This window comes from Equus caballus, chromosome 3 (assembly GCF_041296265.1).
Source record: "Equus caballus isolate H_3958 breed thoroughbred chromosome 3, TB-T2T, whole genome shotgun sequence".
Taxonomy (NCBI): domain Eukaryota; kingdom Metazoa; phylum Chordata; class Mammalia; order Perissodactyla; family Equidae; genus Equus; species Equus caballus.
In genome coordinates, this window is record NC_091686.1 from 84,713,404 (window position 1) to 84,740,191 (window position 26,788).

Genomic DNA, 26,788 nt, shown 5'->3' on the forward strand with positions numbered 1-26,788 from the left:
GGAGCCCAGCGAAAAAAAAAAAAGGTGGTATAATCCTTGAAACAAGTCAGTCAACAGAAAGACTACCTTTTGACATGAATGAATGACCTATGTGGCTTTGAACAAGGTGGGTTTGAACAAGGACAGTACAACACCCTGATACAGATGCCTAGAAGGTAACTGGAAGTATATGACTGATACTTACAGCTGATCTATCACTAAGACTTATAAATTCTACTTTATTTTCCATCCCCAATGGCACCACCTGAATACAAGACATCATAATTTCTTCCCCTGGGTTACTCCAATGGCTTCTGGTTCTCTCAGTCAAGCACGCATCTCTGCTATTCCCACCTTTCTACCTACACTACAGATCTACAATTTCCTCATAGTAAGTAGCCAGAATGACCCTCACTATCAACTACATAAAACTAAATGGCTCCTCAGGGCCCTCTGAATGTCAAAACTCTACAGCGTGGCTATAACATCCTGCACATCTCTCATTTAGTCTCTAGACAATTATCACTCATTCTCTACACTCCAGCCACACCACACTTCTTTCAGTTCATACAGACTACCACGATTCTCTCACCCCCATGTCTCTGAACATGGTTTGAACTCCAAGTCACTTCACCTACCATTCCATCTCTCTGGAGTAAGAGACCCCTCACTATGCTCCCATGATAACCTCTTTTGTCACCCGGCTGATTCCTCACTAGACTATAAATTTGATGAGGGCAAACCGACATCTAGTTTATTATATCCCTAAAACCTAATACAATGCACAGCACTTTCAAAATAAATGAATGAATGATCAAGAGATGTAAGCAGAAAGTGGTAGCCGAAAGCCCTAGAATGGATAAAGTTGTCAAGAGTGAACATGAAAGAGGATCCAGCCAAATGATCTAGAAGAAAAGACAAACGGTGAGAGGGAAAGATGAGAACAAGGTTAGCTGAATGCTATGAGCCAAGACATGGAAAGATTATGGACAATGAAGACTGAGACAATTGGCTAACAAATCCTAAATCCTTTTAGGAAAAGGTAAGGTACAAATATCTCTGTTGTGTCACTTCTTATTAATTTTTACAAGTATAGTTGATAAAGAAATCAAAATTATTCTGTTAAGTAACCTGGAATAAACGTAAGACCTAGTTATTCCTTTAGTTAATATTTTTTAACTGCTCTGTAAAATAGTATTTTAAACCATTTAAGTATGCTTTTATTGCGTTAAAAATATTTAAGTACTTTACTGATTCAAATTGAATCTGGGCAAATAAAAATAATACTTACCATTCCCATAAGGAAAAGCACGTGCAGAACGACTATCATAACCAGAGGAATGTCCACTGTTGAAGAAAAATGCATTTTTATATGCTACAAGTAAGTTCTGAATTTTAATAGTTTAGCACAAATGCAAAACATCAAGGGCAGAATTATGACTTTTATTTAATTACCATATAATGATAAGCTTTAATTCTGTAATTTTATTTTTTAAAAACAGAGGCTTTTCAACTTCAAAAAATATTAAACCTAACACCCACTTGTAAAGAAAAATATAGCATGCTAGTACTAAATGTAACAATATATAATCCAATTCAGCTTGACTCATAAGATAACAGAGAAACTCTGAGGCTAACAGAATATTTGAGACGTAAAATTTAGTCTTAAAAAAACTGGTTTTAATGGTTATAAATCAGAAATTCAGCCCTACTGAGACGACCACTAAGTAATACTTTTGAACATTTTGTTTGAGAAAACAACTATATATTTAAGAAGGACTTAACAAAGTTAAATCCATATGTTCTCACAATTCACACTTTGCTAAGTTTAATCATTTATCATATTCACGGTTTGATGCCTTTGAAAATCATATGCATAGTTTGATGCTATTGATGTAAAGTTCTCACAATTTTTCCACCTTTTTATATAATTTGAATCACTTTTTCAGAAATACACTATTTTTATAGACTTTATTTGCCACTTAAGAGGAACTAATAATAGCTACCATTAATTAGTGATTTCTATCTGCTAAAAATTGTCCTGGTATGCTTTGTATACACTAGCTGTTTTAATCTTCAAAATTCTATCAACCCCATTTGGTAAAAGAGAAAAGTGAGTCTCAAAGAGTAGTTACGAACCTCACCTAGCAACACGAAGGTGGGAAATTTTGAAGCCAAAATTTGAACCAGGTCTGTGTGATTCCAAAATCTCTGTTGTTAAATATCTTATTGCCACCCGTGAGGCAAATAGTCTTTAGTATAGCATTCCAACTAACATAAGCCATGAATGTAGAGTATAAAAAATAAGGTTATTGCCATACAGAATGGAGCTAATCCTCCTTTGTGGAAGCTGAGTTGCAGCTAAACAGCAAGGAATAAGGCAGCTTTTCTTTACTACGATCCCTAACAATAGTTGTCCTTACTTAATGCTAAAACAGTCATGCATTATTCATGATCAGCAGTCATCCAATTGTATTTCCCACAAAACTGACTACAGTCAAGTTATTACCTATCTAAGGGTTTCTTTAATCAGTGTGTCATAAAGCAAGATGTTTCAAGATACTATCATTTAGTTTTCTTTGTCCTGTTTTATCATCAGGCTATAGGTCCAACATCTTATATAAAAGTAACTAACATAGATCTAGACTTACGAATTAAAAGGCAGGTACTACTGTTTATATAATTAAATCTTTGAAAATATTACCAAGATATGTGTATGATTGTTCTGTCAAAAGCCTATCAATGGTCAAAAATTTCCAGTATCCATAGTGATTTACCTTTCTATTGTTGGTATAAGAGATGGAGGTGGAGCGCCTGGTGGAGGAGGAAAACCTGAAACATTCAATCATAAGACCAAAAAAGTTAAGAGAATGTACATTTAATGTCAAGAGTGAAACAAAGTTGCTGCGCATCACTAAATTTCTCTGGGGACATAATGTGCTTCTCTATGCTATAATGGACAGAAAAAATGGAGCTTAAACTTATAAACAGATTTTTGGAGCAATAAAACTTTAAATGAACAGTCTCGTCTAATACACAGAGCACAAACTGAGAGTCAGGACACCCGGTCTTATTTTCAGCACCACACACAGCCCATTTTGTGAGTATGAGAAAGTTAATCTCAATGCCTTACCTTTTCCATATATAAAACAGTAGTAGTGTTGCCACCAGATATGTTATACTTGAACTATTTTAGAAGAAAAGCAAATAAAATAGCATTTACCTCTTTCAAAAATATTTTGAGAGTTTTAGATGTATAGAAATTTCCTTAAAATGTATAATTTATAAATAAAATCTTACCAGTAAATATATAAATGCTTAAGGCTGAGAACATCATCACTAAATACATTTTGAATAGCACAACCCTACAGAACTATTTTACAAAGAAAGGCATAAAATGTAGATTTTGGATTAGTTTGGAAAGAAAATAATTTGCACCTTTATATCATGAGGTCTGCATTCTCAATAATTCACAATATCTACATGAAATACCACAGAATATGGCTAAACAAGACCTTAGCAGTTAATCTACTCTACACTTTCAAATTCAGATAGGCAACAGAGCACCCCAACAAAAGACTTTAAGATTCCACAACTTATGATGCCAACTGCTTATAATACCAATTCCTGTCAAGTTTTAACAACCCTCACTATTAGGAAATGCATTAAATTACATAATTAAATCTTATACTACAATTCGTATGCTGCCCTGAATAAAGACAAGAAGCAACCCATGGTCATATGCTCTACCACGCTCTACATATTTGAAAAGACTTCCACTAAGCCTCCTCTTTAGTAGTCTATGTAAAAACGAATCACAGTTCTCTTAACCTTTCTCAAAAGCCCATTTAAATCGATTTTTGGTCCTGCTTCAAGTTGTTTCAAATTCACCTTGCCCATCTACACTGTATCCATAGGATCTATAATTCCTCTATTAGACATCTTAGAAGTGTAAAGTTTAGCAATTACCTCATTAGTTCTAGAGTCCACAATCCTATTTTATACAGCCTTACAACCACATTTCTTCCTACACTAAGACACACCAATGATTCCTTTATGACTTTTCCCAATAAGTCACTGATACAATCAGTGACTCTCAGTGACTCTCTATCCCATGTCTAAATATGTATACTAACCTACGCTATCTAAACTCCACTATTTCTGTTTATCAATGTTATTTTGAATTTAGACCCACCCTTCCAAGCACTGTCACCTCTCATTCTCTTTATACTCCTTGGCTTATTTTAATACCGAACTCTACTGTAAATACAAACTTGCTATCACATTTGAATCACACTACAAAAAAAAAAAAACTGAAAAAATGTAAAAAAAACAAAAAACCCACTAGGCCACATGTAAACTACTACTGATCATACCATTACAACAATGAACAATTTAATCACCACTGTAAGAACAGCCATCTGACCAGTTGTCAATCTATCTAATTGCATGTTGAGAACATATTTTGTAGAAACATTTGAGTTATGCCAGGAGGGTTAAAAAGAATCAGAAACCATGATAAAGTCAAGATAAATGATCATTCTCTTCTCTTGCAGTTACTTCATAATATAAAAAATTCATTGGTCTGAAAAATCATGTTTTAATAAAACTTTTATTTTTTATCCTATACTCTGTTTTCTTCAACAAATTGATATGGTGAGAATTTCTCAGAATCTCTATTTCTACAGAAATGGGTAAGACAGGTATAAGAAAACTAAATATCTTAATCAAAACCGGAATGAAGCAAAGGCAGAGCTGAAAATAGGACCTTGAAATCCCAAATGCCTAATCCATATTCTAACCACATCAACACTGTCCCTACTGTAACTATAAGCTTGAAATTTCATGTTTATTAACAATGATGGAGAAAACATGAAAAAGGTTTTACCTGGAGGTGGTACAGTTATTGGAATACCTAAAAAACAAGTGATGAAATTTAATATAGTAATTGGATTTCATAACCTGATATGTATTTATGCCATCACCAAAAAAACCTTTGAAATAAAACCTCTCGCCTCATTTTCCTGGCTTATGCACTCAAGAGAAGCATTCTGTTTTCTTGCAGAGGACCAACAATTCAAGTATAACATCCAGCTTCCTGATGAAAACCCAGTCTAACAACGTGATAACAAGGTTCCCCCCACTACTTGTAATCACAAACGAAGTTAGACACCAGTTAAAAAAGCACACTTGCGCATAGAGAAATATCAAACTCCATAAAATTAACGCTAAGTTTGAGAATCAACTTCTAGTCTTGCTATTTTAACATTTTAATAGGAAAACTGATCAATGGGCTCTTTCATACTGCAGACAGTGCAAGATAACTCAGAAGACTATAAACACTTTAATAAAGCTTTGTGGGATGTTCACATATTGATTTGGATTGTTTTACTGTTGCTGACAGGAGTGGGAAAAGGTTATTGCTTCCCTTTATGTGTAGGAGAAAGGAGGTATAGCCAATATATATATACGCCCCCAGGGCACATTAAGATATATATGGATGATTTACTTCTATAGGAGTCAGTAAATACTAATTTGAATGACTCTCACTCATTTGAACATATTATAAACTTTAAGAAATAAATTGTATAAATAAACATCTCAATTTACATTAGTCAAAGGTGCCCTTAAATCCTAATATAAAACTTATGTGGCATGCAAATTGTAACTACTTTCTGTTTGAAGAAAAATGATATTTCTAAGTAGGAAAATAGAAAAAAATTAAACTTTTTCACAAAAAATTTTATACCATAAATAACTTCAACACAATCAGAATGGTTTACTAAATCCTATCTTAAAAGTGCATCAATTTTAGTCCAAAAGAGGCAAAAATAATCTAATTTATTGACTAAATGCATGGGGAAAAAAATAATGAAAACAGAATCGCTTTGAAATGTTTTCTTGTCAATAGGAACATTTAAAATTTTTCTGTGCATGTTTTATCAGTATAAGAAGTTTATATAAAAAGATCTTAAGGCAGGGCTGGCCCCGTGGCCGAGTGGTTAAGTTCGCGCGCTCCGCTGCAGGCGGCCCAGTGTTTCGTTGGTTCGAATCCTGGGCGCGGACATGGCACTGCTCATCAAACCATGCTGAGGCAGCGTCCCACATGCCACAACTAGAAGGACCCACAACGAAGAATATACAACTATGTACTGGGGGGCTTTGGGGAGAAAAAGGAAAAATAAAATCTTTAAATAAAAAAAAAAAAAAAAAAGATCTTAAGGCAGCAAGTGGCCTTAAAATGGAGAATGAAGAACTGATTTAACCACCCATGCAATAAAAAGATATGCTAAACTTACAAAACTAGCAAGACTGAAAAAGATATGTAAAGCAGGCATCATCATGTTTAGAAAATTAGGCCTCCACAAGTCTACTAACTAAACTGATCTACACTTAATGGCAATTCTCGTCCATCCTGAGGTCACCTTTATGCTTCTTAAATTACTAAGCTAAAAGAATCCAGCAAACAATACAAGCTAGCAGTCCCAGACACCAAACGAAATGGGGAAAGTAACGAAGGCAGAGCATATTACATGTTCTTAATATCCACTACTACCTAATTTTCTTTAGAACAGTATAGATTTTTTTAGAGCACTATTGAATTTCACTATGTGACCTGGTTTTCACATTTAAATGCATGATTATCTTCTTAGGTGTATATGATAAGGAATACACCAAATTCAGCAACCCACTCTGTAATCCTAATAATTTTACCTAAATGAATACATGAATAACATGCATTACTTCAGCTAATGACTACTATAGTTTACTAAAATGTGAATTCATGCAAAATAACTAAGAAGTTACTAGTCAATACTCTCAAAATTTAGTCGTCAAAAACATTTAAGTTGTCAAATTTTCACAAAACATAAAGACAAGACATATAACCAAATTATTAAGTATGGCAGGAAGGTAGTTAAAATTATAGTCTGCTTTTAATTTTAAACTTACTATAGTAGTATCACAGGACAGATTTTTAAAAAATCAACTGGAAGGAATGAAGAATACAAAGAAAAATCATGAGATAGATCTATATATAGATGCCTTTCTAATTTAAACATCAGAAAGCTGGCATGAGAACTAGAAAGAGCCCTTCTTGTGACCACTTTTTCAATACAAATCTTTATTGGTAAATATTTGATAAATCTTTAATGGTAAATTGCTAAAATGAAAGAGAACTATAGGGGCCCACCCCGTGGCCAAGTGGTTACATTTGCATGCTCCGCTTTAGTGGCCCAGGGTTTTGCTGGTTTGGATCCTGGGCGCAGACATGGCACTGGTCATCAGGCCACGCTGAGGTGGTGTCCCACAGAGCAGAGCTATAAGGACTTACAACTGGAATATACAATTATGTACTGGGTGGCTTTGAGGAAAAGAAGAAAAAAAAGGAGATTGGCAACAGATGTTAGCTCAGGTGCCAATCTAAAAAAAAAAAAACTATAAAGGTGATGAAACACTATATAATCAATTCTTTGACAATTATCAAATGTATTTTCAAAATGCAACTAAGAAAGTTTAATATGTGATATAATGTTAGGCCAACATAATTCTCATCTAAAAATCAGTATGTAGTATTTGACTTTTGTTAACAAAAGAGAAACAGTGTAAGGAAAGAGAAAATTCATCTCAAAAATCTCAGTCCTTTCCCTCAACACTCCCACCTTCCTGGCCAACACATGTGCTGCTTAGCCAACAGACTTAAAATAAACAAGGCAAGTATTCTGTTTCTCTTCTGTATTCTTTATCGGTAAAATGAGTAGGAAAAAAAATGTTTATTTTCTTTAAAAGCCTTTCATAACACTAGTAAGATTTCTAATACTAGTTAAAAGCTTTTGGGAAGGTACTATTCAAGTTCTAACAGAACTGAATAGATTAGTAGTTTTGAAACATTTGTGACCATCAAAATCACCCGGAGAATTTGCTTCAACACACTGCTAGGCCCCTGCCACTACTCGAATTTCTGATTCAGTAGGTTTGGAGTGGGACCAGAGAACTTGCATTCCTAACAAGGAGATGATGATGTTGCTGACCAGAGACCATACGCTGAGAATCAGTGAGTTAGATTCTAAACTTCTCTATTAATTGCACTGCTGAGGACCTCAATATTCAACACAGATAAAATAAACTCCATCTCAAAATTTTATGAAACAAAGCATGTGACACTCGGAAGTAAGAGTACAGCTGTATAACAGCCTATACCACCTGGCATCCTCAAAGGAAAGAGAACAAACTTTAATTTTTCTAGTATGTAATGCATACTCTTAAATGTAAAGCATGTGGGTGGGGAGACCTGAAATCCTATTTGGGGACTGAAGGATTGAGGCAAAGAAATAGAAAGGAAGTAATCCTGTGAAATATCATCTTAAAAGGAATTTAAGTATATTTTTTAAATTCTCACAAAATTAAGAGGCTCTGCACTCAACAAAAAAAACTGAATAAAAACTGTCTATGAACTCATTCTCCATGTATCCAATCATTACTCTGTAAAACTAAGGCAAAAAAGAGGTGGTAGGCAGCCTCTGATGTGGCTCCCAATGATCCCCGCCTCCTGGTATTTACACGCTGTTCTACACTTCCGATATTCATAGCCTCTCCTTGAGTGTGGGCTGGATATAATGACTTATTTCTAACAAATGAAATACAGCAAAAATGATGGGATGTCACTTCCGTGACTAGGTTACAAAAGACACCAACTTCTATTTTGCTGGTATCCTCTATGTCTTCTCGGTATTCATGCTTTGATGAAGCAAGCTGCCACGCTGGAAAGAAGTGAATCTTTTTAACCAAGAGGTGAGTGAGTTTGAAGATGAATCCTCTCTCAGTCAAGCCTCTCAGATGACCATCTCAAAGTCTGTGAGGGACCTTGAAGCAGAGGACCCAGCTAAGCTGTCCGTACATTCCTAACCCACAAAAACTGTACTACAATAAGTGTATGTTGTTCTAAGCCACTGCACATTCTGGAATAATTTGCTGTGTAGCAATAGCTAACCAATACATATAACAACTACCTATCATTTCTCTATTAAGTGCAAATAAAAGAAAAAAGCATGGCAGAATTATGTGAACTATGCTTCCTTTTTGTCACTAGTAACTTCCAAATTTCATGAGCACTATTATGTTACAAATAGATAAGCCTGATCACTTTCCTTAAGTTTCACTAATTTCTACTTCAAAGTCACCAAGCTCATAAGTAAGTCGTGCACCAAGAATCTGAGAACAGAAAGTCAAGGTTTATAAAAATCTTTAAATATCACCTTTTACCATATGCTTTTCTATGGAAAAAATGTGTTAAATGATGTTATGATCACAAAACTTAAAGCAACAAAAAAGTTACCAGCATACTCCATACCTAAAAGGTAAAAAGATAATATTATGTGTTAACTATAAAACGGATGAACTATTTTACTCATTAGGATCTCTTAATCCTCTAATTTATAAAATAATCAAAAGTTTACAGAAAACAAAAATTCTGTTAGACAAAAACATCTGATAGAAATGTCAGTATTCTTACAAAGAACTCGTAAATGAATTGTTCTCAATAAGTTCACATATAATCACGAAATGATTGAAAGAGTAGTAGAAACAAAAGGTAAATATTAAGTCATAATTAAATTCTACAAAATAGAGCATCTATGGTATATTAAAAATATAACTATTATAAAGGGGGCATCTATGGGGAAAAAAAGATATTCAAAACTCAATATTCTAAATAAACTTTTAATTTTATTAAACCTACGTTTAAACTAATTTTAATTGTGCCAGAAAATACTATTTATTATAGATTAATTAGCATTATTCCCTATTTTGAGTTTACTGAAAACACCGATAGACTGTTGGGTTGTTTTATGAGGAAGATTAGTCCTGAGCTAACATCTGCCACCAATCGTCCTCTTTTTGCTGAGGAAGACTGGCCCTGAACTAACATCTGTGCCCATCTTCCTCTACTTTACATGTGGGATGCCTGCCACAGCATGGCTTGATAAGCGCTGTGCAGGTCCACACCTGGGATCCAAACTGGTGAACCCCAGGCCGCCAAAGCAGAGTGCGTGAACTTAACCAGTACCCCACGGGGCTGGCCCCACTTGCTGGGTTCTTTTAATACAGAAATCACAACAATGGGGCTAGCCCCGTGGGGTAGTGGTTAAGTTTGTGCGCTCTGCTTTGGCAGCCCAGGTTCAAGGGTTTGGATCCCAGGCATGGCCAGACACCAGTCGCTGGCCATGCTGTGGCAGTGACCCACATAGAAAATAGAGGAAGACTGGCACAGATGGTAGCTCATTGCTAATCTTCCTCAAGCAAAAAAAAAAAAGAGTCAGATTTGCAACAGATATTAGCTCAGAATGAATCCTTCTCAGGAAAAAACAAAAAAGACAACAAAATAGCAAATGAGCAGTTTGCAAAAACTTCAAGAAATTCTTTTTCAAAGGTACTTCTGAAAAATATGTTTTTGGAAATGCTTACATTTTTGGCAAACAGCATCAGTTAATATGCAGCTTTGCTGTATAAGACCAAAAATCTTCATGGGACTATAAAATTAGCTTAATGTTATATTCATAAAGTAGCTTCCCAATTAAAGGGACAAAATTGTAGTTCCTGAAGGGTGGTAATGATATTCATCCAATACAGGCCAAGTTTCTCCCGAAGCAGCAGTTCTCAAAGTGTTATGTAGAGATTCCCGGGGGTCCCTAAGACCCTTCTAGGAATCTGCAAGGTCAAAACTACTTTCATAAAAACACTAAGTTATTTGCCATTTCACGCTTACTCTCTTACAAGTGTACAAGGAAGTTTTCAGAAGCTTCATGACATGTGAAATCACAATAGATTTAATGCAGAAACAAATAAAAGAATCCAGTTTTTTTCTATTAAGCCACACAGTAAAGAGATTTCCAAAACTGTAAAAGAAGGCCACTGTTTGTACTAAATGTTGTTCTGTAAAAATAGTTATTTTTTGTAAAAATGTTATCTTAACGTTACTATGTAATGGGGTTTATGTATTTTCAAAATAATACATATTTTAAATATAATAAATATTTTAATTTCAAATACAAAAAAATAAATAGCGCACACATAAAGAAAAGCTCTTTGGGGTCTGCCGCAATTTTTAAGAGCATAAAGGAGTCTATGACCAAACAGTTTGACAGTCACTGTGCTGGAATCAGACTGCCACCAGAAAAATAATTCAGACAATGCAGGCCTCAGAGGAAATGCAGAAAGACTCCAGATGTGAGCTGCTTTTCTCCCTAACCTCATGTATGACCGTTAACCCAAAATCAAAATATTTAAGGAATGAATAAGATTCTTAAGTTCATACAATTCATAGTACTAGACAACTAGTAAGACACTAATGTACTTGACAGTAGTCTTTTAGGAAGGAATCTACTTCCTTCTAAAATGCAGAATGTTACACATTTTCAAATCGAGATAAACAGCCAACCCATATACCCTACTTTAAGCGGGGATGACTTCTCTGTGGTTCTACATCTCAGTAAAGCAAAGAGCCTTCTTCAACTTAGTGGAATTCTACTCCTGAGCTAGATTTCTACTGTTCCCAAGACTTAACAGAACCACAATCATATGAGCCTTAATACTGATTAATGTAACAAGAAATGCGCTAAACTGAATCTGCCTTCTCTTTCAATAAAGTCCATCATAAAATATGGAGATAAAATATAATGACACTAAATTAACATTTAAAGCCTAAATTAAAAGTCTACCATAAAACGTAATATACTTTGAACAAAGTTTTAAGTTTGTTTATAATCATTAATTAAATTACTTTTCTTTGAAAAAACAAAATAAGCCAGACACAGAAGGACAAATATTGAAGAATTCCACTTATATAAGGTACTAGAATAGGTAAATTCATAGAGAAAGAAATCATAGAGGGTACCAGGGGCTGGAGTAGGGCAGAAGGGGTTATTGTTTAATGAGTACATAGTTTTTGTTATGGATGATGAAAAAGTTTCAGGTATAGATCATAGTGATGGTTACACAACATTATGAATGTATTTAATGCCACTGAATTGCATACTTACAAATGATTAAAATGATAAATATTATATTTGACCACAATAAAAAAAACACACAAAATCCACTACTCTATAACATCAATCCTTCCACTTCTACAATTTTTCTTCCAATAAACAAGTATTTCTTAACTGGTTTATTCAGTAAACACAGACTTCTTAACACAAATCAGGCAAATAGTAAAACCTCTGTTAACCGGATTTTTTTTTTTTTCTTTTAATCTGATTCCTGCTCTTTACAACCTCCCTAACTTTCCTACCCACAAATATATATGCATGCACCTCAACACCAGGGAAATACTTAAAAAAACAAACGAACAAACAAAAACTTTAAGACATGTTATCAGGGTAAACTTACATAATCCAATAATAGAGCTTTCTTGCTTCAACATAGTTAATAAAATAGGCTTTTAAGCAAAACTGCCTGCAGTTAGGATTCTGGTTCTGCTACTTTTTAGCTATTACTTAAACTCCTTAAGCCCCAGTTTCCTCATCTGTAAAATTGGAATATCTATTTCAGATATTGTCAAGAATCAAACTGAGTTAATACAAGAAATGTGCTCAGAACAGTGCCTTCAAGAATAGGCATTCAATAAATATTAAGTATTATTAGCTATTATTTCTATTACTCAATGAAAGCATGAAACCATATTAATATATTTCTGAAAAAATTTAATACAATAGAAGCTATTCTCTAGTTCACTAGAAAATGAAATTAACAGATCAGATTTTCTGAAAATTAAGGAGGATCTTGAATAACTGCTGTTTTCAAGCTACTGTAAGTACAGTGGCAAGGAACCACATTAAATACTTATCCATTTTAAAAAGCTACTCCAAAAGTCACGACAGTTAGGACCAGAGGTCCCTTACACGTTTGTTGTAGTCTCCAATACACAATCTCCTCTACTCTTCATGCAAATCAATTGTGGCCAGAGTACTTTGTCCTCTGTTACTAACAAGGTTTCACGTATGTTTGTAGACGTGTGCTCAAGGAGAGGAGGCAATACACTTCTCCTGTGAACTATTTGACAATAAAAGTCCCCTGAATGAAAGCTGTCTCCATCACCTCCCTATTGCTATAGAGTAGCTATCTATTTATGCAAGGAGCCATGTCTGTAACCCTCTAAGAGGTGACTATAAATTTTATCCTCCAAACCAGGGCATTTCTGAGAGAGAATAATAATGATCAAGCTGGGACAAAAAGTCCTATAAAAAGTAGGACTGTTCCAGGCAAACAGTTGGATGTATGGTTACCCTATTTATGAAAAAACTGGTAGCACCCCAAAATATGGGCATAATGTATCATTACTGTATTTGTCCTGCCATATACAGGACTATAGTCTTAAAAACTTATGCATTTGAAAGCTAATGTTAAAAAAGGCAACATTAAAATATGTTTAAAGTAATTCTCAAAAGATTTTTTTCCTTTTCCTTTTAGTATTTCTCAAGAAAGCAAAAAGAAAACCCAAGGTTTCCCTAAGAAAAATGGAGTACTTTTTAAGGTGATACTAAGACTCCTTAGCTAGTTCTCTTTTGTTACCTGCTTATGATTCTTAAGCTGATCTAAATTACAGAAACCTACAGAACATATCATAATTATGTGGTTCTGTGGTAAACGGTAACTGAAAATGTGGCTTTAATCAAGGCCTACATTCAACTGATATACACCTATGCAGCTGTGCTGTTGTTTAAAGCCAGCGCCCATTCTGATTGATAAGTGCCTGTGTGACTGTACCAACTGTCAATCTGAAAATCCTTCTGGTGTTATGGATGCATAAATATGCTGTTAACATATTTAGGGAATGTCAAGTATACACAAGACATTGTGATTAGCACTGTGGGGAAACACAGATGGAAATACACAGCCCATGCTCTCTCCAACAGCCCACAATCTAGTCAAAATAAGAAGTAATTCGGATAGTCTCAACTTATAAATATTTGGTTTTAATATGAATTGGTATCTCCCCCCGCCCCAACAGCAAATATACGACAGTTGGCTACTGCTTAAACCAGAATTAGAATTCATCTGAATTTGTATTCCTTAAATGCTGACAGGTCGGCATGGAAATGTAATCTAAGAATAAGCATCAAAGGAAATCTAGACAGGTATTTAAAATACAGAAAACACGTAGCTGAAAACTAACATTAAATAAACAGCTTAAGCCACAGAAAAATAATCAGTGGTACTCCACAGTATAATACCATAGATAATCTAACCATTATTAAAAGATCTGTTCTCCTTATAAACAGAGGTTATATGGCAAAGACATGGAGCAACTGTATCATTTTGGAAAAAAGCATACTTCCAGATAATGACACTGCCTATCAGCAATATCCTATAGAACTTCTAAATATATTCTTATACCAGTGAGGTATTTACTTTTTCATCATTACTTCATTCCACTTCTCTCTCACTTACTTTAATAAACAGATAGTATGGTAAACAGATAGTAACTATAAAAAATGTTAGCCATCTGAGGATATACTATATTTGCTAGTAAATATGAAAATTCTTTTAAATCACCTTTAGTACCTACTAAAGTTTACGAATACAAAGCAATCTAGCATAAGGCCTATTATCACATACACTGATAATCTTTTAATCTCATTAAATCAACTATGTTCAATATTAACTATTTCTACATTTTTATCTTTTTCAGAGGACCCGATGCATCACTAAGTCCTCACTACTTTCCCTTTTCATTTAGTTAATTCTCGTCATATTAAAGACCCAAGAACCCTGGATCCAATCACAACTTCTGAATAGTTTGTGCTTCACAACAAGAAAGTTATTGTTGGAACAAGAAACGCACTGAACTTTAAAAATAATGTTATCTGGAGTAAGCACCTCCAATCTATCCAGTCTTCTCATTCCTCTGTTTTTGAGACAACAGATTCTTTAAAGCCAGTCATTTTTCATAATAAATTTCTTATTCTTTTTGAAGGTAGAGGTAGCAATGCAAGGGAATCAAGGGAGTTGTGGCTGTAGAGCCAAAGCAATAGCTGACATTTAGAGCCCAAGGACGATTACTATAGGGAAGGACTATTCATATCCCCTTTATTTGCCTCTGTACTCTCAGCACAACTGGTACCTTAAAATAAAGACAGCTCTCTTGCAAATGCAAAGTCAATGAGTAGACATGCCTCTTTAGTATAAACTGATTTTATTAATAGAAAGCAAATCTTAACATATGTCACATATGTAGCTCTGATTAGGACCAGCAGCTAATTTTTATCATTTATTACTGGCATTCTTCCTAGGAAGAAAGTAATTACTATCTCAGTCAATCTTCTTAGTTTCATTAAATATTGTTTAAAGGGATAAATATTGAAAGTTCCCTGGGAATAAAATAACAAAGACTACTGGATAAAATGTATAAAGTATAAAATTTGGGGATTATTTGTGAACTTTTTTTCTACTGCCACTTATCTAGTTTTTAATAAATGATCAAAAGTGGCTAAAAATCTGATAAAAATTTACATTAGTTTTCTGTCTTGTTTAAAAGAGGTAAATACCAGGTACCTGGCACCCAGAAGCAGTCTCCTAAAAGGAAATCAGTATACAAAGAAACAAGATGACAAGACTGAGATTTTCATTTCAATTTCTTCACAAACTACAATTTTTCTGACCTACTCCAATTCTAAAAGTATCTTTCAAATTTTTTGCAAAACAAGTTAACATGGTTTACAATTTAGTATGGATTTATACATATACAATTAGCAACTTTAGTTTTGGGATCACTAAGATATGTTTGGATCACAATTTTAGTATCTGTATATTCTTCTCTTATTTTGGTATATTGATTCTGCTATGCTAAACAAGCAAGACATGTATTTATGTTTCAGTGTGAATCTACTAAGACATAATAAATTTCCTATTACTCTTAATTCAATGCAATCAATGAAGATGTTATTTTCAAATATATATTTTAATTGTTAAATTCAAAATAAAAGAAACACTCACAGGTTATTTTCCTTTCAAAATCAAATGTCTTATTTACTATTTACCTGGTGGTGGAATCAGAGGTGGAGCAGTGCTGACAGTTGGAGGAGGTGGAAGAAACGGAGGAGGTGGAAGGTGGGTGGGAGGAGCTCCTGGAGGGAAAAATGGAGGCGGTTTGCTAAAATTGTTGTCTACTTCAGTAGCAGATCTTTCAGAAAGGACCTAAAATCAGAGTACAGTTAATTAAAAAGATGAATAATGTTCTTATCTAAGATTAAACTCAGTAAATTAATTTCACTTAATCTAAAAAACGAAGTAACAAGGTTTATTCACATATACATACTTTGGGGAGGTGGGAATAATTTTTCTATGTGTGTGATATGTGTGTATATATACAGATATGAGTATACACTCACATTTTTTAAAATGTTCATATTCAAAGGCTAGAAAAAATAACTGAATCATTACGAAAAAATTCTTAGTAAGAAATAAGTGATAAAAACATTCTAAACAAGAGACAGTTATATACTTTATATATATATAATGTAATGAGTATTATCTTTGCTATCCAACCAAAGTTAAACTATTAAAATTAAGGCAATGTAATCATTAGTCATAGATACCAGCATTAAGAAATTAACACGGCAACGGAGCCAGATAGTCCTTGTACCAGGGCCTGTCACCAGGTTGCAAAGTAAGAGCCTGTAAGGCATTCATCAACAGGGTACAAATAACAGGCAGCTAGATATATAAATAACTTTTTCACGTGAGCCTTGTAACTTTAAGACAGGGGTTTATACTTGAAAAGTAAAAGTGCTTACAAAATACTGATTTGTATGAACAGCTAAGGGACAGGCACCAAACCCACAGAAGAGAGGCACCTAGAAATCTGGATTTTTGACAAGCTCCCTGAGGGATTCTGATGTGCAAACAGATTTGGGAAACATAGAAATAGGCAACATAATGTCGTATATTTAATTTATACTTCTCAAATCCTTGCTGGCTAAAGCATATCATTTAAACATATAATCCCTCCTTTTGTTAACTTTTCCTACATTTAAGTATAGTAATGTTCTAAGGCTTATGGTGATAAGCTACTTTTAAAGTAGGGAACAGAATTATTTTAAGAAATCATGGCATTTCGATGGTGGAGGGAAAGAAAGGACTATCTTCCATTTTAAAAATGATTTACCTTTCAAGATGCTGAAAAGAACATTTTATATGATTAATTTATTAAAGGTAATAAGAAACTAAACACTTAGGATATTTTTTAAAGTACTCAGAAAAAGGAAATAATGAAAAAAAGTGTGGTCAAGCTATTGGCTGAAAGTCACAGTTACTATAGTTCTAACTTGAATTATTCAAGTTATTAATAATTCCTCTCCTTTCATTTTTTCACTTGAAAACAAAGGAAACATATTTCCCCCTGAAATGTCACATTAAATAAATTATGGTATATCTATACAGTGAACCTACCATAAGATTTTAAATCATATTTTTATGAATATGGGAAAATGCAAATGATGATTTTAAATTAAAAAAAGGATACACATAAAAATAGTAATAGTAGTGGGGCTGGCCCCGTGGCCGAGTGGTTAAGTTCGCGCGCTCCGCTGCAGGCGGCCCAGTGTTTCGTTGGTTCGAATCCTGGGTGCGGACATGGCACTGCTCATCAGACCACGCTGAGGCGGCATCCCACATGCCACAACTAGAAAAACCCACAACGAAGAATACACAACTATGTACCGGGGGGCTTTGGGGAGAAAAAGGAAAAAATAAAATCTTTAAAAAAAAAAAAAAAAAAAAAGTAATAGTAGTATCCCAATATTGCTTAGTGACAAGGAAGAGATGTACCAGAATGTTAAGAGTGGCTATCTTTCTATGGCAGAATTATAGGCAGTTTTATTTTCTTTTTTGAACTTTTCCCATATTTTCTTTTTTTGTCCAATGAACCTATATATTATATGTTGATAGCAAGGAAAAAGAAATCTTACTAAAAAAGATCCAAAGGTCATAAATTCTAAATGGAACAGCTTTTGCAATAAAAGGGTGATCAATTCCACATTTTTAATCTTTGTAGCACCTAAAGCACCTAACACATAGCATAGCACTATGAATATGTACTGAATAAATTAAATTAGAACATGAATATAATCCTTCAGTTAAAAAAATAATTTTTAAAATACTAAACCTGTATGTTGCTGTTTTCATTTGCCCGTCGCCTTCCTTCTACTCGGCTGATAGTTATAGTCTGACCAATAACATCAATTGCCCCAGGTAATCTCCTGCAACATAAAAATGGAATCAATTTAGTTTCATCTAATTAGATGTTTGAAAAATAATAAAAAATATTAGATGAGAAATAAAATCTTAAACCCTTTGCAATGTACTTTAAAATAAAATCGGATCACAACACACATTGAAAAAACTTCAGAGTTAGTCAGATCTTGTTACTTTGCACTGTAATAAACACTCAGTTTTACTAATAAGATGGAACCAACACACTCAACAATGACCATAATGTTAAATCTTAAGTATTTTTATAGGTTATCTTCTACAATTTACTATTTTGTAAGTGTCTCCCACTGAATTTATCTTTGTGGAATTGAATCAGATAGCAAATGCTGTTAAACAAATGAAAATAAAATTTTTTGGCCACTATAATTGTAACACCTATCACAGTTCTATTACGAAACTTTTAAAATTCCCCAAAAAGGCTTGAAAAGAAACAAGGCTCATTTTGATTCACACAGGATGTTGTCCTTAGTGATTTATTCTGAGCTATTTAGAAAGCACAAAAAGAGAACCAGTTTTCCATTTCTGATAACTTGCCTTTAGTTGGAAATCTCAAATATTTAAATGTCTGTCCCACCTCTAACTGTACTTACAATCAATCCATTAAAATTTAAGTATATGAGTAGATAGAAAATAGTCTACCACAAAATAATGCTTCAAACTTCACAGAAAAATCAAAATCAAAATAATGTTAAAACCATTTAGTGTAGTTAAGGACTTCATAAAAGTTTATATGCTTAACAAGACACAGAGGTCACTTGTCGGAATAGGCAATGAAAAATGGAGGCAAATTAGATGAATTTCTCTTCATTTATATTTCAGTTCTCAACAACTCTGCCTTTATTAAAACTTCATAAAAGTAAAACAATCTAAATACCATAGAGCCTTCCACAGTCAACACAGTTAGGTTCCTAAAATGACTAATAACAGCAGCTTCCATCTGTTGAATGCCTACATATTATAACTAACCCTTAGGGTAACCCTCAACTTAAACAATTACGTATACTCATTAAAGATGATAAAGCTAGGGCCCAGAGTGATGTCACGGATCTCAGTAATAATTAAATGCCAAAACTTTCAGATCTAAGTCTCTGATTCCAAAGCCCACAGACCCTTCCCTTGAGCCATGCTGCCTTCTAGCAAGATAATTGGTCTTTGAGAAATTTAAGACTTCTAGAAATGAAGAATTGGTGCAAGTTTGTCTCAAATGAAACTTGAAAAGCCCCATAAATAATTTTATGCTCATAAAAACAAAACAAAGACTGCCCTATAAAAAGTATATAATGGCATCTGAAATGTCTTCAACTACATAGTCAATTCCTACTTACCATCTAGCCCACTTAAGATTTCTGTTCTCTTTAATTTTAATACAAAAAAAAGGTTCAAGCATTTCTGATTTGGTATCTGAGACATTGATTTCCTAGTTTCCCTCATGATCCCAAAGACCAAGAGTGATTTTACTTAACTTGTACCCTTCAATACAGCTGGGAAATTATCCCTACATTCACTCATTAGAAAAAGCCAAATACCTCTGACATAAAACAAATATTACTCCAATTTCTTCCCTAAAACTTAAAATAATTACAAAGCTATGGCCACTACAATTTCATATTAAAGTACATGCCTTCAGCCTTCTGATATATACACACATCTCAGATTCCAACATGCTAACAGATAAAGGTGTATATTCTGAGACCAGGATTTCCCTCACTATTTATCGTTACCTAGACTTCATTGTAAAAATCTTTATTTCTACTCAACTATTTCCTTTTCCACTCTTTTCTATTCCCTATCACTGGATTCTCCCCCTCCATCTTTTTAAATTTATTCCCATCAAGAACAGATTCTCACAAATTTATTTGGATTTGCAATTTGGATTGCAAATTCTCCAAACTGTTAAAGCTAGCATATATTAAATCTAGATATATAATTTTTGTGCTGAGAGGAAAGATTTCTACAACCGTTAACCATGGATTTCTAACAACGTCTGCTTTCAAAAATTCTGGGACACACTTCCTAAAGTTTATCTTAAATATGGTCAGAAAAGTCTACTTTTTTCCAGCTTTAAATGGATTATTTAATCACTAAAGATTCAAAATGGGAAATACTATGCTTCTAAAAACATACAAATGAAAAATTAGCCTTAACAAACATATATGCTAGAGGGAGTCCAGAAAATTGTAATTCCTTACATTTCCATAATAGTAACACCTCCTTGCCCAGGTATCTTTACCAAATTGATTTGCCTTAATCAGAAATGTGAAGCTTACCATTCTGTTCAGAAATATTTTATGACAGATACATAAATACGTACCAAAGTAACAAAAGAGCACATATTTATCACAGATGAATAATTAAACAATCCAATATTATTCTTACCACATTATGGAAAACAATATTGAATCGTATTATTCTGAAAGTTTGTGATGTACCACTTTTTATTTCAATGCATAAGAAGATTGAGCAGAGGGCTTCACTGTGAGGATCTACTGTACATACACTACATACAGTACTTGGATTTCCAGAGCACAGTTTTAACTGGACTTACAAATTTGTTCAGTAAGGCAGACAGCTATTGCAGCTATCGAGACTCTTCTCTACATTCGACTCAACCACTTACTAAAAGCTGAAAAAGACAGAAACTAACCACAGTGTATGTCTACAGTGTCATTAATCCACATTTTAGCATAGGCAGTGAATGTTCACAGGAGCTTCTACCTTTCTTCCTGGCACAGATAAATATGAAAACATCTCTGAAATTATAAGGGAAGTAAATTAAAATTAAAATGTCATATTTTGATGCTTCTGATGTTCCAGAAAGGGTATGAGGGCAGTTTACAGAGATACAACAGAAATTTTAAAAGTGACAAAATCAGCCAAAGGAAGACAGACTAAAGGTTAGTTAGTAATCTTTAGACACAAATTTATCTCTGAGCTTCTTATTTTTTAACAGCCAAAGTAATGGATATTATTAATAACAAAAGTCTTTAATGTACATAAGATAAAAACAAAGCATTAGCTCTGAAGACTGTTTTTTCTGGTAATAATAATAGCTAGCATTTCTTGAGCACCTACCATGTGCTAGGAAAGCACTGTTCTAAGCGCTCTAAACATATTTACTCTCATAATAACCCTAGGAAGTAGCAACTATTATTATTTCCATTTTACAGATGAGAATAAAGAGAAAAAAGTTCTCATTTGACTCCATCTTCATAGGAAGTATGATAGAGTACAACAGTTCTTAAATTTTTCTGACCACAAAACAAAGTTCTTGAAGAAACACATTTGCACAGCAATCCAGTATACACACATTATATAAAAAACTGAAAGGAAAGTTTCATGAAACAATATTTACTTACACTTACCATAAAGGAGAAAGAGTAACATTGAAATCAAATCTGATTTTACTAATATTTAACCATAACACAGGAAAAAAATCAACAGGACAAAACCAAGAAATATTCGGTAGTGGAGACCACCAAATTGAAATCATACTCTACTAATTGGACTGCAATCTCATGCTTTGAAAAACACTGAAATAGGGACAAAGTTTCCAGTATTACCACAGCGAAAACAAAGGTGAATTTCATAGAGCTGTTTCTCAAAATGTTCCTCAATACCAGGTGAAGCATAACAACAATTAACTCAGTAAAAGTAGTTTAATCAGGGGAAGCCAAACAATGTGGTCTGAGCATACAGCTCTCTCAGTGGTCAGGCTTAACCTAAGGATTTAACTGTACTTTTCAGCAAGCATTCTTAACATGGGAAACAAGAGGGATCAGGAGGTCCCTGAACCTAAATATACGTTATGTATATACATGGATCATTCAAGCAAGAGTCTACAGGACGCAGCAAATTTTCAAAGGGGTTACTGCTTCAAAGAAAGTTCAGAACCATTATTCTAAACGAATGAATGACTCACATACCCTTGCTATGAATGTTATTGCCTCACAACAGAGCTTCTTAGTAAGAATTGGATAGCAGATGGTTCAAGGGTGTATTCTTTAAGAAACAGCCACCCAGAATATGGCTATTTCATATTCCCAAGATAAAGACAGAAGCACTTGGTAGGACTGTCTAACTCGGGTCAATACATGCTCAATAGATGCTCAATAGACGGCTGTAACAATTCTGTACGGAAACTGGGGCAACATCTTTTAAGCGACTTTAGGAAAGAGGTGAGCCTTGAAAGACACGGGGAATGATTTAGCCACAGAGGATGGGAAGAGAGGACGTTTTAGATGGAGGGAAGAACATGAGCAGAGAAAGGATGTGGGGAAAATATTATGTGCAGGATTCCAATTTGGCAAATATATTATCTACCAGTCTGCCAACAGAAAAAGCATGATCCACCTTTGACAGTGATTACCAACAAAAAGATTTTCAAAGAAGAGGAGAATATAAACTAAATGACAATCACACATATGGAAGGACTCTGTGAGGTGTGAAATACTAAGCAAATGTCAGTTCTCATTACAGCCAAATCTATCATTTTACTTCAAATTCCAAGGTGCTCAGTTAACATTTGATTTTAATCTTTATGCCAAGCCAGAATCCAAGTCTCTAAAATCAGTGGTTCTCAACTTTGCCTGAACATCAGAACCATGTGGGAAGCTTTCAAGAATCCCAATGCTCAGAGTGCACACCAGACCATTTAAATCAGTCTCCTGGGCCTTAGCGTTAATAATTTTTTGAAGCTCCCCACGTATTCCAATATAAAGCCAAAGGTGAGGACTACAACTAATGGCATGACTAAGGAAAAGACTCACATTTTGGTCTCCTCTAGAAAGAATTTAAAGTAGTTGATAAAAATTAATATTTAACTCCTTAGTACTCAATAAATATAAAGTCATATCTATCAAGGTCTGATAATTAAGGTAAGGATGTCATTCATTACATACATATTTTTATATTATCTTTTGAGTTTTGTGGACTCACACAGTACTGCTTCTATACTTGTTTTAGCTTCACAAGCACAAGAATAATTTTCTCTACAGTGTATACATAGTTTATAATCCTGTCTAGAAAAGTAATATATGTCCAAAATAAAAATCACAGTATTTAAAACTGTCTTCAGGACATGTAATTTATTTTCTTTCAGTACTACATTTAAAGAGACTGATAAAGCCTACGATGGAAGCAAAGATTTAAAGGGAACTAACACTTACTGGATGCCCTGCAATAGGTGCTTTCACAAATTTAGAAATTACTTAAGCCACAAGTACGTTGCAAGGAAGGTACCAATTAGTTTCATTTTCATCGATGTGGAAAGAGGCTCTTTTGTGAAGTAAAGCGCCAGCACCAGAATTCAGGCTCCGTTATGATCAACTCCAAGACCCTCCCCTGTTCTTCTATAAGAGTGTTTCCCATGCTAAATTTTTGGGGGCCTGAATTTTAAAACTGTTGTTACCTTTTAAGCAATATTAAAAACAAACAAAAAACCCTGAATGCTTAACGATGAAATACGTTAAAATCTGACTCACTGGAGGACATAATATGTCCATTAGGGCAGCCAAGTTTACTCACTTTTGTGTAGAGCTTGGAATAAAGCTTTACCTGCCATATTTACGTTTAATTTCATTTTTGAAATGTATCAGTGATAGGAAGAGATACCATTCTACAGGGAATTTTTTAAAAATAAAGGCCTTCAGTATGTCTAATCGCATAAAATCTTACAAGCTACACAATACAACACACATTCAAGAGTGTTCAAATGCCATGAAAGCACAGGTGGCATCTTTTCAGTACATTACTTCATCAAGACATAATAGTAAGTAGAGTGAGAACAAATGAAGAGGTCAGTTTTAGATTTAATGTTCATTTACCATCCAGTTTTACTGTAAGTTTTATGTTTGTCTGTTATAATAAATGCAAGTAGATTTTAATATTTTAGTGATTCTGTATTGAAAAGCAATTTTACTATTCTACCTGTGTTTCAAGAGTCTGAATCAGTTACAAACCATTCTCATATTGGAAAACAAGCTTAATAAAACCACCTAGAATTTGGAACTAATTACCTAAGAGAAGCAGAATTTGATATTATAAAATGAAAACAAAACACAGAAATAAACTGGACACTAGGATAAGATTATAATAATCATACTGTTGCCAATTTCAATTTTATGTGTTCATTAAAACTGCTTCATTATTCTTAATTGGGTTTACAAGAGTTAGAAATTTGAATTTATAAAACAAACTTACAGCAATAAAATGCCATTATTATATACATATAGTTAGCTTAAAGAGTAGTATTAAAGAAAATTTGAAAAACACATTAATTAAGAGGAACAAGTGTGAGATAAAAAGTCTGAGTCTCCAAATATACTAACTTATGAAAAGGATCTCAACCATTGTTTAAGTGCTCTTTACAAAGACACTTAAGCAATGTTTCAAAAACTCCACATTTCTCAGTTACATTAATTACAAGAGCTGGAATCTCATTTTCTATCTTATAAGAAAGCATGTGTATGTATGTATGTGTACATATACACACACACACATACATCATTTAAAAAGATAAAAGTAGCTTTTATCTAGAGGGTTTTTCTTTTAATTTTGAAAAGCACAAAATACTGAAAATACAGTGTGAAATTTCCTAATATCTATATGCCCTGAGACTAATCACAAAGTCAGAATGGAGAGTTTTCTGTGTTTCCAAAGCATTGTTTGTGGGAGCGGGAGGGGGGTGGGGCGAATTATATAGTTCAAGAACTGAGATGTATCATTTTCAGATATGAGAACTACTATTTTGCCTATAAACTAGCCATCTTATTTCAAGAAATAAACTATTACATCAAAAGCATAACTATTTTAAGTAAAAATTCTAAATCAAATGATTGATTAAAAAAGGAATTTCAGATGTTAAAATAGTAACTAAAGAAACAAATATAAAGCTTAAAATTACATTAAAAATAACCGATTTTAAGTATTTCGATGCCTTTGCTTATGAAAGTCAATTGTCCTGAACTGCAGGTATTAAAAGGCAGAAAACCAGGGATTCTGGCCATGGCTTTACTTCTTGATTAGCCATAAATTTGGGCAAATTCCCTAATTTCTTGGATCTCTCCTTTTCCATGTAAACCAGGCACTAGCCAGAAAATAATCAGGATTAAAAAAGCCTTCCAGGTAACAAGGTCCAGCCCTGTCATTTTACAAATGTGGAAAGAGAGGCCTAGAGATTTTAGGGAACTATCCTACAGTCACACAGACACAAAACCAAACCTAATATCTAAATCCAGTACTTATGCCATGAAACTGCTCTAAATTTAGGAAAGTAGGTATTCTTTATATACAAAAATGGCTACTGGGGCTGGCCCCATGGCAGAGTGGTTCAATTCGTGTGCTCTGCTTTGGCAGCCCGGGGTTTCGTCAGTTCGAATGCTGGGCATGGACATGGCACTGCTCATCGAGCCATGCTGGGGCGGCATCCCACTTCCACAACTAGAAGGACCCACAACTAAAAGTACACAACTATGGACCGGGGGGCTTTGGGACAAAAAGGAAAAATAAAATCTTTTAAAAAAAAAAAAAAAGAGGCTACTGATTCACTATCAATAGTAGCAGGGTGAAAATGAAAGCTCTTATTGTCTTGCTCTTTTGGGATCAGTAAATAGGCTGTCCACATTGCTGGCCAGGTTAAATATAAATCCAAGTGTTTCTCTATGCCCTAAGTGCTATGATAACCAAGCTAATCACTATACAGAATTATTATTAGCACGGCTATTAAACTTTTGGGTTCCACTAAAATATTAAACATAAAAAGAATTCAGAGACTCCACACTTGTCAGATCTAACTTTTCTTTATTTAAAATAACACTTTCAAAATTTCCATTGGTTCTTCAAGGAGAATTTTAGTTTTAAAAACTAAGATCAATCAATCATATAATACATGTGAAAAAATGCCAATGAGTACTTTTAAAATAATAGAAGGTATACAAATTTTCATTCTATAAACTTGTTAAAAAGCAACACATGCAACTGATGTTCTTCTAAGAATGTAGATAATAAAGAAATAAAATATATTTCTATCTGCATCAGTGACTATACTTACAGTTTGGATATTCTTTAAAAAGTGAAAATATTGTTCACTTCGAGATAAACATACTCTTTTCAGAACGACTAAGTTTATTTGCTCCTAACAAGAAATCCTATTAAAACAAGTTGACTAGAAATTCTTACTACTCATGGGGAATTATTTTGAAGACCCCAAAGAAACGAAAATCTAAGAAAATAACATTTTGATAGTTTTTCCTTCCTTTTTCTTTCAGTTGTTATGATCAAAGATATCTGATAATTTATATATATAAAAGTTTGTAAATGAAAATAATGAAAAGCACAGCAATATAGTATCAAGCTGCCCAAGAAAAAAAGCTTAAAATTCTGTAACAACAAAAATAAACAAAATATACCCCACCCCCAATACACCATCATTGTTTAAAAATCCAAATTGTAAATTAGGAAAGTACTTTAGTCTATATTTCTAAGTCAAGCAAAGCATAATTAATTGCTCAGATTGATTTCTGTTGGCAATGTACTTTCATGATCT

General features: G+C 33.8%; 1 protein-coding gene across 23 annotated transcripts in view; it reads right to left on the bottom strand.

Moving 5' to 3' along the window:
• FIP1L1 (factor interacting with PAPOLA and CPSF1) overlaps nt 1–26,788 on the bottom strand; it is a 75,312-nt gene that overhangs the window by 15,695 nt on the left and 32,829 nt on the right. For 12 of the 23 annotated variants that reach the window (XM_070263834.1, XM_023638096.2, XM_023638095.2 and 9 more), the window contains 4 exons: nt 18,140–18,233; nt 16,014–16,170; nt 2,757–2,811; nt 1,271–1,326 (listed from right to left, as the gene is read on the bottom strand). In XM_070263834.1, the coding sequence (XP_070119935.1) occupies nt 1,271–1,326; nt 2,757–2,811; nt 16,014–16,170; nt 18,140–18,233 (362 nt within the window). Of the gene's footprint in view, nt 1–1,270; nt 1,327–2,756; nt 2,812–4,867; nt 4,895–16,013; nt 16,171–18,139; nt 18,234–26,788 lie in introns of all 23 variants that reach the window. The other 11 variants (XM_023638092.2, XM_023638093.2, XM_023638094.2 and 8 more) reach the window with 1 other exon arrangement.